Here is an 11,883-nt window from a genome sequence, read left to right as displayed (position 1 = left end):
TTGAAAAGGGTGTGATAAATAAATAAAGGTGTGATAAAAAGGTGTGCAAAGAACCTTGTAAAAAGGCTGTCCAGCTATGCCTAAACTTGTTATTGTCATTATTGTGATGGAAGAAAGAAGGGGCCTAATTCTGGGCCACCCTGGTGGCAAGGGAAGGAAAGGGGTCGTGTGCATCTGCCGAGTGGACTGGAGGAAAGGACGGTGGAGGGGTGGGAGCGACCTTGAAAAGAAAGGTAATCACTTCGCCAGGCTTGGCTTGGGCAGATGCCTCGGGCCAGAGCTTTGATGGGGCTTATCTCACCCTAGAGCTCCCAGCATATCTTGTTGGCCTTTTCACAGTAAGCTAGACAAATACCTGTCGCAGGCATAAGTCCTCAACTGAGGTTGGTACGTCTGCAGATCACCTGAGGCACAGCGCATGACCTATGCATTCCACCGGGACATCTCGGCTTAAGAGCGCATCCCCGGGTTAGGGGCTCACAGGGCGCGCCAGCTGGAGGTGGGTCGTTCCCTCAAGCCACCCCGTGCCCAGAGTCCGACAAGGGGACCCTCCGCCTGCCCGCGCCCACCTTCACCCTAATGGGCTTGCCAGTCTCCACTTCCCTTCCCGCATCCGCAGCGAGGTCTGGCTTTGGAGCATGCGCAGAGGCCAGAGCCGGCGGGCGGCGCGTCCCGACTGCAGTTGCGCGTCAACCGTCTGCCGTCCTCAGCCAATCAGAAGACGTGTTATTGGCAAGGAGCCCCGCCCCCGACGGCGGAAACTATGGTAACGGGCGGCCAATCAGGAGACTTGTTGTGGACGCGGAGCCCCGCCCCCGGCAGGGGCACAGGGTGATGGGCGAGGGTCATGGAGTGTGAGCGCTCCTGAGCTACCGAGCCGCGAAGGGCCGCGGCGTCCGCTTCGCCCGGCCTGGCACACGCCCGCCAGCCCGCCCACCCCTCGGCGGCGGCGCGGCCCATGCGGCTGGGGGCGGAGGCCCGAGCGGGCGCGGGGTGGGCGTCTCAGGTGCGGCCGGCGGCCGGGAGACCTGAGTGGGCGGCGGCGGGGCCGGGCCCGGCCCGGTGATTGGCCGCCGGCGAGGTCCGCGAGGCGGCCGGGAGGCGGCCGGGGCGGGAGGAGCCGGCGCAGCGTTCCACGCGCGGGGCAGGGAAGATGCTGCTGTCCCTGGTGCTCCACATGTACTCGATGCGCTGCGTGCTGCCGGCGGCCGTGCTGCTGGGCACGGCACCCACCTACGTGCTGGTCTGGGGGGCCTGGCGGCTGCTGTCCGCCTTCCTGCCCGCCCGCTTCTACCAGGCGGTGGACGACCGGCTCTACTGCATCTATCAGAACATGGTGCTCTTCTTCTTCGAAAACTACACCGGCGTGCAGGTGAGGCTCTGCCCGCCCTCCGCGGCCGCCCGCCGCACCTGCCCATCCCTCTCCGCCGGGGTCCCGCGGGGCGCGGGCGGCACTCGCAGTTGGGAACCGGCCAGCCCCACCGGGTACTTTAGGATCGTTACTGCCGGCATGGCACATCCTCATCCACCCCAAGAACATGTGCCGTCACCCCATCCTCCCACCTCGGAGGAAGTTTCACGTTCTCATCTTAGGTTCTGGCCCAGTGCTTCCTTGCAGATACCCCAAGATCACTGGGAAGCGGCAGTAAAATCGTCCTGCGGCTACGAGTGGGATCAGCTGCCCCCTCGCCGCCTCTTTTGTAACTCTCCGTCTCGGTGCTTAGCCAAGTAGGTGCGGATGCAGATTTAAGTAGGGCAAGCAGTGGACAGTTTTTGGCGTTTGCTCCAAAAAGGTGGTAATGTTTGAAGTCGAGTGCGCTTTTAAAAATCAGAGACCTTCTCTGGAAACAGATTGTTACTGTTTGAACAAGAAGTACAACTTTGCATTCTTTCCCAGCACTAGTGAAAGCGGGGCGAGGAAATTAATACATTTGTTACTGTAGAAGCCGTCCCGTAGATAAAATTCTTACCACCTTTGACTAGGCTTAAATGTGTGGCTAATCTTTTGTCTGATTACGTTATATCTGTTACTTTCTCCATAGAGATTGGATTAGTAGATTAAGTTTGTAAAACAGAAGTAGAAGGCCCTCTTCCTTTAGTTCTTTGACGTGTCATATGCAAAAATAACTATTGTGAATTTTCTTTTTTCTTCCCAATTTGGGAAAAGAGCTGATTCTTGATTATTTCTTGTATTCAGTTAGTCCTCTTTTTTCCTGTCCTTGGTCGGGGTGGCCAGGAGGGAATGGAATGGCATTGTTTTGTCTTTTTGCCATTGTCCTTTTCCCCCCCTAGAGCAGTCGTTTTCGCCCTGTTGTCAACCGGCTACTATTCTGACTTTGCACTGCTGTTGACTCCTGATGACTTGAGTTTGCCCCAGGTAAAGGTTGTTTGGGGGAAGGGACTTGCCAGACGCCAGGGTCTTCATTTAAACCAATGTCTGTGTTTACTAGGAGGGAAAAATCCCTCTTCCAGAAAGTGATTTCCTGATAATTGACTTTTATTTTAAATGGGCCCCTTTAAAATTTTCACTAATTCAGACCAATTGTTTCCCCCCTGCTCTTCACATTTATCTAAATGTATGGTTTTACCATGATTAAGTAATTTCACATCATATAACAGCTGTCCAGGCCTAGAATACAGACTCAAAACATATTACACAGCCAGTTTACCTCTTAGAAAAATAATTCCACTTGCGGTGGGATATTTTTTATTCAACGAATATAACACGTTCTGTGCAATATAATGTACAGTATACTTGAAATACTTTGTATTTAGCAAGTTTCTTATTTTAAAAAAGATCGTAAAATTTCACATTGTTTCTGAAATTGTGTATCTTACCCCATACCCTGTTCAGTATAGACCTCCATTTTATTTTTGAGTTCTCAGAACGTAGTTTTTAATTAATCTGTTAGTGATCATTGGGCAATCAGTTCCAGGATTTCTAACAAACTTCATCATGGGACCTACATTAGATAAAATTTTGAATTATTCTTGAGGACCATCAGACATTCTTTTATAAATGTGGATCCCTTAATGAAGTTAGGAATCCTGGAACTGCCCACTTACCTTCAAAAGCAGGTTATGAACATTTAATAAAAAATGTTGACCCCGGAGTGTCTTCTTCGTGCACTATTTAGGGGCAAGGAGTTATTTGCTAGTTAGTAGCAGAGCAGGGTATTTTTCGGGGTCTTTTTTAGATTCAGGAGTTCCTAGGTCGACAAGGCTACCTTCCAATATTTCTAATGGTTTCCTTTAATATTAAATCAATAGAGGAAAAAATAGCCACTTTCAAATATAAACGCAAAGAAAAATGATTTTACGAGAACGGACACAGTCTCTCCTCATTCTTATTTTTTACTTAATAGTTTTCACCAGTGATTGTCATTGCAATTTCTATTAAAATTTTAGCTTGTTTTTCTTGTTTTGCCAGGAAACTTTTTTTTTTACTTTAATTGTTTATTAGCTCTCATTTGCAAGGCCAGTGATGATCCTCCTGTTTGTTCTGTATGAAAGAATGTTGACTCATTTCTGAAGAAGTTTTAGTAATTTAAGTCTTAGAGTGAAAGAAGGTTAACCATTAAATTATATACATTGCAGGAGTATTTTCAAATTTCGTTTTTTAAATGACATTTTAATGCCTTTAAGTTCTAGACTTTAAAAAAAAGTGGTTCAACATAGTTGTGAGACAGAGTGTTTTCTTATGAATAGAATTTTTAAGCTGAAGACAAGTAGGTCCATGAAGTTCATGATCTATGCTTGGCAGGTAAACCTGCTTTCAACACATGCACTTAGATGTTCCATTGGATTCTAAGTAAACATCTGTTCTTTCTTTATTTCACTATTTTCATATGCATTTTTGAGACAGGAAACATTTAAATCACTATTGCTAAAATTACTATTTATAACTTATTTGTCTTTTTAGGTTCTCCAAAATCTGAAACTCAACTGGATACCTTCACCATTCATTCTTTTGGAATAGCAATAAGGATTTTAAAAGTTTTGTGTGTCCTTCTTAGTGTGAGATCCACTGAAAATCAACACACACCTCTTTATTATTTGGAGCAGTGCTGATTCAAGTAGTTATATTACATTCCTGTGGCCGCCATAGCAAAGCCCCTAAAATATAGTGGCTTAAAACAACAGAAATTTATTCTCTCACAGTTCTGGAGGCTAAATATTGGAAGCAAGGTGCTTGCGGGCCTACACTCTGTCTGGAGGCTCTAGAAGAGAACCTTGTCTTTGTCTCTTCCAGTTTCTGGTGGCTGTCAGCATTCCCTTGTTTGTGGCCTCGTCATTCCAGTCTCTCCGTCTGTGGTCCCATTACCTCCTTTTCTGGCTGTCTTCATTCTCCCTCTGTCCTTTATAAGAACACTCGTCATTGGGTATAGGGCCCACCCAGATAATCCAGGATGACCTCCCCAACTCAAAGTCCTTAATTTGCAAAGACCCTTTCTCCAAATGAGGGAACATTTCACAGGTTCTGTGCTTAGCGTATGGACGTGTCTTTTTTGGGGTCATCATTCCAGCCACTACAGTAGTAAGTGCACTTCTGCATGGTCAGTGTTTTGTTGTTGTTTCTTAGCTTAACTTTGCCCCATTTCTTTAGGTATATTAAAGAATTTGGTCTCTACTTTCTTCAACATATTAAAGTAGAGGGAGCCTGATTCTGGATGCCAAGGTTACTTTAAAAGTAATTTTCATAAGCTTTTACTTTCAGATTTTCAAATTTACCTTTACAGGTGGCTCAAATAGAGCATTTGAGTAGTTGTATTTTCAGAACCAATTTTAATTCTACACGATAACCAACTTCTTATTCATGTATTGGTGTTCTTTTGATTCTTAGTTGATTCTTATGTTATCATCTTGTAATAGCTTACCAAAAAAAAACCAACCTGGTAAATTAGAGGGAATATAACTTCTAAACTAAGAATTTATTATGTACAATATGATTATATTGACATTTGGTTATGTCTACCACTGTAAAACCTGGAAGGTAAAAAGTAACTTGAGTATGTGGTGCTCGAGGACTCCAAAAGAGGAGTTGGAGTTTAGGAAAAACTTCCGGGAAGCTGAAAAGAAAGTGGAGAAATAATATGCAGGTAACAGATCATTTTTTCCCTAATCTCTGGAGATGCAGCATCACACGGGGAGGCACCACAGTGCGGCTCCAGACACGTGGGTGTGACTCCTCTTCTGCCTAAAAACTAACCCCGTGGTTTCGAGGAATGGCTCACCTCTGAATGCCTCAGTTTCTTATTAGTAAAATGGAGGAGATAATAGTAATTTACCTAAAGGTGATTGTGAGGATTAAGTCAGAACAAGGCCTGGCACCTAGCAACCAGTCGATGAATGCCCGTTAAAAAGACTAACTGGCTGTTATTCTTAGGTATAGAAAAGCAAAGACAAGTAGGCAAGCTTTCCAGGTCATGGCTTACACACCCAGAGTGAAGAACTCAGAAGAATATGTAAAAAGGCAAAGTTTCTCCTTTGGTTTTACACTTGCCTGATCTGTTTTGTTTTTTTTTTTGAAAATGTCTAATTCGCATTCAGAAAGCTTTTGTAATGTGCACTATAGAGAATAGTGCACTTTTTTCTTCTTTTCAACTTTACATTAGTTTCAGATGTACAGTACAAGGGGTAGACGTTTATATAATTTAAGGAGCAACCCCCACTCCCGATTACTCCAGCACCCATCTGGCCCTACACACGGCCATTGCGATGTTATCGACTCGATTCCCTGTGCTGAACCCTACGTCCGTGACTGTTTTGTAACTATTAATTTGCACTTCATCCCGTCACCTTTCTCACCCAGCCCCCAACCCCACCCCTCTGGCCGTCACCAGGTTGTTCTCTGTATCTGTGAATCTGTTTTTGTTTAGTTTGTTCATTTCTTTTGTTCCTTAGATTCCACATATAAGTGAAATCATATGATATTTATCTTTCTCTGTCTGACTTATTTCACCCAGCATAATACCCCGTAGGTCCATCCATGTCATTACAAATGGTGTTTCATTTTTTTATGGCTGAGTAATATTCCATTGCATATATGAACCATAACTTCTTCATCCAGTCGTCTGTTGATGAGCATTTAGGTCGCTTCCATATCTTGGCTATTGTGAATAGCACTGCTGTGAACATAGGGGTGCATAGACCTTTACGAACTTGTGTTTTGGTTTAATACCCAGATTGGATAAATACCCAGAAGTGCGATTGCTGGGTCAAGAGTTATTTCTATTTTTAATTTTTTAAGGAACCTCCAAACTATTTTGCATAGTGGCTGTACCAATTTACAATCCCACCTATGGTGTACGAGGGCTCCCTTTTCTCCATATCCTCACCAACACCAACACTTGTTTGTTGATTTATTGGTAATAGCCAATCTGATAGGTATGAGGTGATGCCTCATTGCGGTTTTAATTTACATTTCTGTAATGGTTAGTGACTTTGTGCATCTTTTCATATGTCTGTTGGCCATCTGTATTTCCTCTTTGGAGAAGTACCTATTCAGGTCTTCCACCCATTTTTTAATTGGATCGTTTTATTGTTGAGTTGTATGAGTTCTTTGTAAATTTTGTATGTAAAGATGTATCATAGGCTGATATTTTCTCCCGTTCAGTCGGTTGCCTTTTCATTTTGTTGATGGTTTCCTTTGCTGTGCAAAACTTTTTTAGTTTGATGTAGTTCCATTTGTTTATTTTTTCTTTTGTTTCCCTTGTCCGAGGAGCTGCATCAGGAAAAAAATTACTAATATCAATATCAGAGAGTTTATTGCCTATGTTTTCTTCTATAAGTTTTTTGGTTTTGGGTCATACATTTAAGTCTTTAATCCATTTTGAGTTTATTCTTGTAGATGGTATAAGAAGGTAGTCCAGTTTAATTCTTTTGGATGTATCTGTCCAGTTTTCCCAATATCATTTGTTGAAGAGACTGTCTTTACCCCATTGTATATTCTTGCCTCCTTTGTCACGGAATAAATGACAAGATAGGTGTGGATTTATTTCTGGGCTCTCTATTCTGTTCCATTGATCTACATGCCTATTTTTATGCCAGTACCATGCTGTTTTGATTGCTGTAGCCTTATAGTATAGTGTGATATCAGGTAGTGTATCAAAGTTAGATACCACTAACTTTGTTCTTTTTTCTCAAGATTGCTGTGGCTATTTGGGATCTTTTATGGTTCCATATACATTTTTGGATTATTTGTTCTAGTTCTGTGAAAAATGCCATTGGTATTTTGATAAGAATTGCATTGAATCTACAGATTGCTTTGGGTAGTATGGTTTGGGGTAGTATTTTAGCAATGTCGAGTCTTCCTACCCATGAACATAGTATATGCTTCCATTTATTTGTATCCTCCTCAATTTCTTTTTTCAATGACTTACAATTTTCCAAAAGCAGATCTTTTACATTCTTGGTTAATTTGATTCCTAGGTATTTTATGGTTTTTGATGCAATTGTAAATTGTTGTTTTCTTCATTTCTCTTTCTTATCAGAAAGTTCATCACTGGTGTATAAAAATGCAACCGACTTCCAAATATTAATTTTTTATCTTTCTACTTTACTGAATTTATCAATTCTAACAGTTTTTTGGTGAAATCTTTAGGGTTCTCTACATATAGTATCCTGTCATCTGCAAATAATGACAGTTTTACTTCTTCCTTTCCAATTTGGATGCCTTTTATTTCTCTTTCTCGTCTGATCGCTGTAGCTAGGGTTTCTAATGCCATGTTGAACAGAAGTGGTAAAAATGGGCGTCCTTTCCAGCTTCAGGGTTCATTTTCCGAAGATGCTTTGCCAAGTAGTGAGGTTATATTGGTTGAAATGAGATCCCCTCTTTGAAGGTATTTGTACTAGGAAAAATGTGGATGATTACTGTAGAAGATAACACTGAAATCGGAGTGTTTGTAGTCATTAGCTTTGTGACGCAAATATAAAGTGACTTTGCTTGGGTTATTCAAGAAGAATGTACCAATTAATAGCTGCTTTGACTGTTCAAACAGGAGGAAGTAGCCTGTATGTTTAGGAAAAAGAGGTTCTCAACTGATAACCAAATGGAAATGAAGACTCCTAAATTCTGCCCTGGCCGGCTTTTCCGTTCATTGGTTTCACTCTAGTGCAACTTCTGCTTCCTCCCCAGACCCCCCAAAATTACCCACATATTCTCAGCGGTGTCCCTTTGGACTGGACCACTCTTCTCTCTATGCCTCCTTCCAACTCAAGCCCCTGTCTCTCTTCACCTGTTATGATCTCACTCCATCTCAGTGTCAGGGTCATTTATAGGTAGCACTAACATATGTAATATTAATATTAGCATATTTTAATGTTATGTTCTCCCCTCTACAAGATCGTACTCCTTGAAGATGGTAATAAAGAGAATTACTTGACTTGATTTTTTAATCTTGTAGCAAACAGGCAGAGCAGACTACAGGGGATACGGGTTTGTGTTTCTCTGGAAATGTAGAAGCATCTCACTTTTAAGGGTGAGGGTTTTTGAATGGCCTTATAGTTGACAGGTTTTGATCTAACAAGGTCTACAGGTGTAGTAAGTCTAATTGCATTCTTAGATAAAGGAGGCGCCCCACCCTCAGGAGTGGGACCGAGAACGAATTCGGTCAGAGACCTTATAAAAGAGGGAGGGAATTCTGGAACAGCCAGCAACACAGAGAACCCTTTACCTGCCAATAAAAACTTGTACTTTTCCTAATTTTTGAACCTATGCGAGTCTCTCGGTTTATCGTTACTTCTCTCTCAGTGGAGGAACAGGCAGAGAACACCCCAAGCAGGCAAGTGTTGCTTGGGGACTTGAGGAGGCTGGCTGGGTGTGTAAGTGTGAATGACATTTGGAAGACAGCTCTACACTGCTCCATTTCCGGGCGGGAATTCCAGGTGCGTAAAGCAATGTGGGAGTGATACCTGGAAAGGGGATCGGGTCAGGGGCCAGCATTTTATATTGGTAAAGTGGTCTCTACCTTCAAATAACACACACTGTAGCAGTGTAGAAAGAAGGCAGTTTAAAAACAAAACTGTATAGTGAGATGAGTTACAAAGTAAAGAATTGAACCGAGAGCTGAGGAAATGCAGGAGTGACGCCTTCAATCTCCAGTGGTGGCTAACTCAGTGGGGGGCTGCGCGCACGGGAGCAGGTGGTTCCCATAACTTAGGAGCCACATTGCGAGTGCCAGCTCTGGTGCACTTAGGTATTGCTTTGCTCCCATTCTTAATTTGTTTTTCTGTAGGAAGTTTTTTTTTAGGTCAGTTTTTAATTTATCAAAAGTTTTCTCTTGGTCAGTATTCAAAATGAAAAAATTGTATAAGCTAATATAAGAGAAGCCTTCTCATTTGACATGTTTTAGTTGGAATTTTTGCAGAGAATAGTTTTGTTACATTTGACAAGATTTTTCAGTCTTGGTGTGAGAAACCTGGATGGGATTCCAAGTTCTCGGCCACACTGTCAGCTCGAGTGAGCCAGCTTCTCCGCTCCTGTTCTCATCCTTACATGAGGTGCTTACTTACATGTTATCTTGAAGACTGAGACAGTATGTGAAGCTGCCTGGCTCAGTGACTGTACATCACAGATGCTCTCAAAACACGCACCCTGTAGAGTGAGGACAGTGTCAGGAGCCATACGTGACTCGTGGCTAAAAAGCTTTGTGATTTGGAAGGTTCCACCTAAGTGTTGCATGACAGTTATTTCTGCGTACTGATTACTAGCCAAATGACTACATTTTGATCTCGTTTCAGAGGGCCATCATGATTTTCCTATTCAGCAAAATGTTTCACATTGGTCAGAAAAAGATCATAGTTTTCGTATGCATTGTGGTAGAAACCTCGTACCACTTAATGGGTGATAGATTTCATTGGCATAAAAATACATTTCACATGATAAACACCGTAGAGTATAAATTATACGTGTAATCTGATTCAAAGTGAAATTCTCTGTGGCTGCATTTCTATATAATCAGAGACTTATTTTTTGGAAGGTAGACTAAATATCTGTTTTTCTCTTATTAATCACAGCGCAGTTTTGAATAAAAAATTTCACTTCGTTGGGTAATAAAACAGTGGACAGTTTCTGGGTGATGACTGTGTCAGGCGTCGTGAGAAGTAGCTCGCCTAGTTTCATCTGCTTCACCGCAGCTGCGAACAGTAGTTACTTTCCGTGAGGTCATGTCATAGGTAAGGGAATATGCCAGAAGGCGTGAGGTGCCGCTGCCCAAGTTCCCGTAGTCAGTGAGGAGATGGCCTAGGTTTCAGATCCAAGCCGCTTGCAGAGAAGGCTCCAGCACAGCCAGTTCTGTCAATGCGTTTGTCCCATCGAGACAGCTAGAAACAGTGGAATGACTAAATGAAAACCAGGCTATGTGACAAAATCTTTCTGTATTACAGTCTACTAAAGTTTCAGTTTACACTTCCAAAAAACGAAACGTTTGCGTTTCATACAGTGAGAGAATTAAGAGAGTCTATTGGCCAGTGAGATGTTTCTCATCTTTCTTGCTCTGCATTTTGAATTGTTCCAGGATCATTTCTGAATAAGTAGTTTGCTTTCAATGAAATGCGTGGTCTCACCACAGCCCAGACTCCGCAGACCCCCACCCACCCTTGGCAGGCGCCTCCTCCCCTGACTCTAGTGAGGGCAGGTCCTGCTTCTCCCTGGGCTCCTCTCGGGGCTTGACCGGCTCTGACCTCATGCATCAGCTGTCGGGGGCTCCACTGGGCGGCACTAGGCGTATGGAGGTAAGATGCGCAGAGTGGGGCTCTTCTCCCCAACTTCCTGCCAGCAACGGTACCTACTGACAGCCATCTAGGTGGCCACACCAAAGCCTCGTGCTGCTTCCTCCTCGCTCAGCCCCACCCACCCCACCCACGCAGGTACCTGTTGAAAAGAAAACAACAGAAAAATTCAAATAGAATATCTTGGAGCCCGTGCTCTTAGTGACTGTTTACATTACAGGAGAGGGAAGAGAACTTTTCCTCTACCCTCTTAGGTTTGTTGCTGGGGCCTGCAAATTAAACAGACAAAAGCCAAATCGACAGGAGAAAAATCATACACATTTTATCGATGTTAATATTTACGTGCTCTGGGGCCTTGCAGAAAATAAGTGAAAACCCAAACTCTGCTTGGGGTGTTCTGTATCATTTTAACAAAGGGCGTGAATTGTGGAGACATGACAGGAAGAGGGGGTTGGGGTCGTTAGGGCTGGTAAATTGTGACGGGAGGGTCACTAGGGAGCGGGTAAGGTTTGCTGTACAGACTCACCTCAGTGCCGCTTCCCATCTTCCTGGCCCTTCAGAATGGAACAGCTTCGGAACGGAAGTTACCGTCGGCTTTACAGAGTTCATGCCCCGCCATGGGCAGAGAGCTTTTCTGTGTGCTGTTCCTCAGTTGCCTTCAGCTCAAAGTCATCTTTATGCCAAAGTGGCTTATTTTGGGGTGGCATATTCTGATCCCCGTCAGCGGCACCATCTATATTTAAGGACAATGAGATAAGTTTTTCTTAATATCGTCTGTACTTTTTGCAAGTTGGAAGAATACATTTATTACTGAGGTAGATGAAGAATGCATTTTTTTCACAAAGAAAGATGCTGTATGTTTATGTCTCCTTGGCACTGTTGGTTGGGTACTCTGCTGTATGTTAAATACGTGATTCTTTTAAATTTTACTACCTCCTTTCAAGATACAAAAAGGAGAGTCTTCAAGTAGTTTACGTATCATGCGACAAATTAAAAATGTAAAGATAGGATCAAAGCGAGGCTAAAGTAGACTTCGTCAAGACCCAGGCCTTCCTCTGAAAGCTAGTTTGTGTAAGAGAAACAGGTTTGACTGAAGCAGAATAATAGTGCGTCACTTGCAGTATGGACAATTATTCAAAAACCATTTTTATT

General features: G+C 43.2%; 1 protein-coding gene across 1 annotated transcript in view; it reads left to right on the top strand.

Annotated features, from left to right (window-relative positions):
* Positions 1-1,038: 1,038 nt before the first annotated feature.
* The window catches only part of AGPAT5 (1-acylglycerol-3-phosphate O-acyltransferase 5), a 42,904-nt gene continuing 32,059 nt past the window's right edge, over positions 1,039-11,883 (top strand). Inside the window, exon 1 of the mRNA XM_039877296.1 lies at positions 1,039-1,372. Within this exon, the coding sequence (XP_039733230.1) occupies positions 1,154-1,372 (219 nt within the window). The 5' untranslated portion in view covers positions 1,039-1,153. The remainder of the gene's footprint in view (positions 1,373-11,883) is intronic.

This window comes from Pteropus medius, unplaced genomic scaffold, assembly GCF_902729225.1.
Source record: "Pteropus medius unplaced genomic scaffold, Ma_sr-lr_union100, whole genome shotgun sequence".
NCBI classification, from domain to species: domain Eukaryota; kingdom Metazoa; phylum Chordata; class Mammalia; order Chiroptera; family Pteropodidae; genus Pteropus; species Pteropus medius.
Note: the sequence above shows the minus strand (reverse complement) of the source record. Positions and strands in the feature narration are given on the sequence as shown.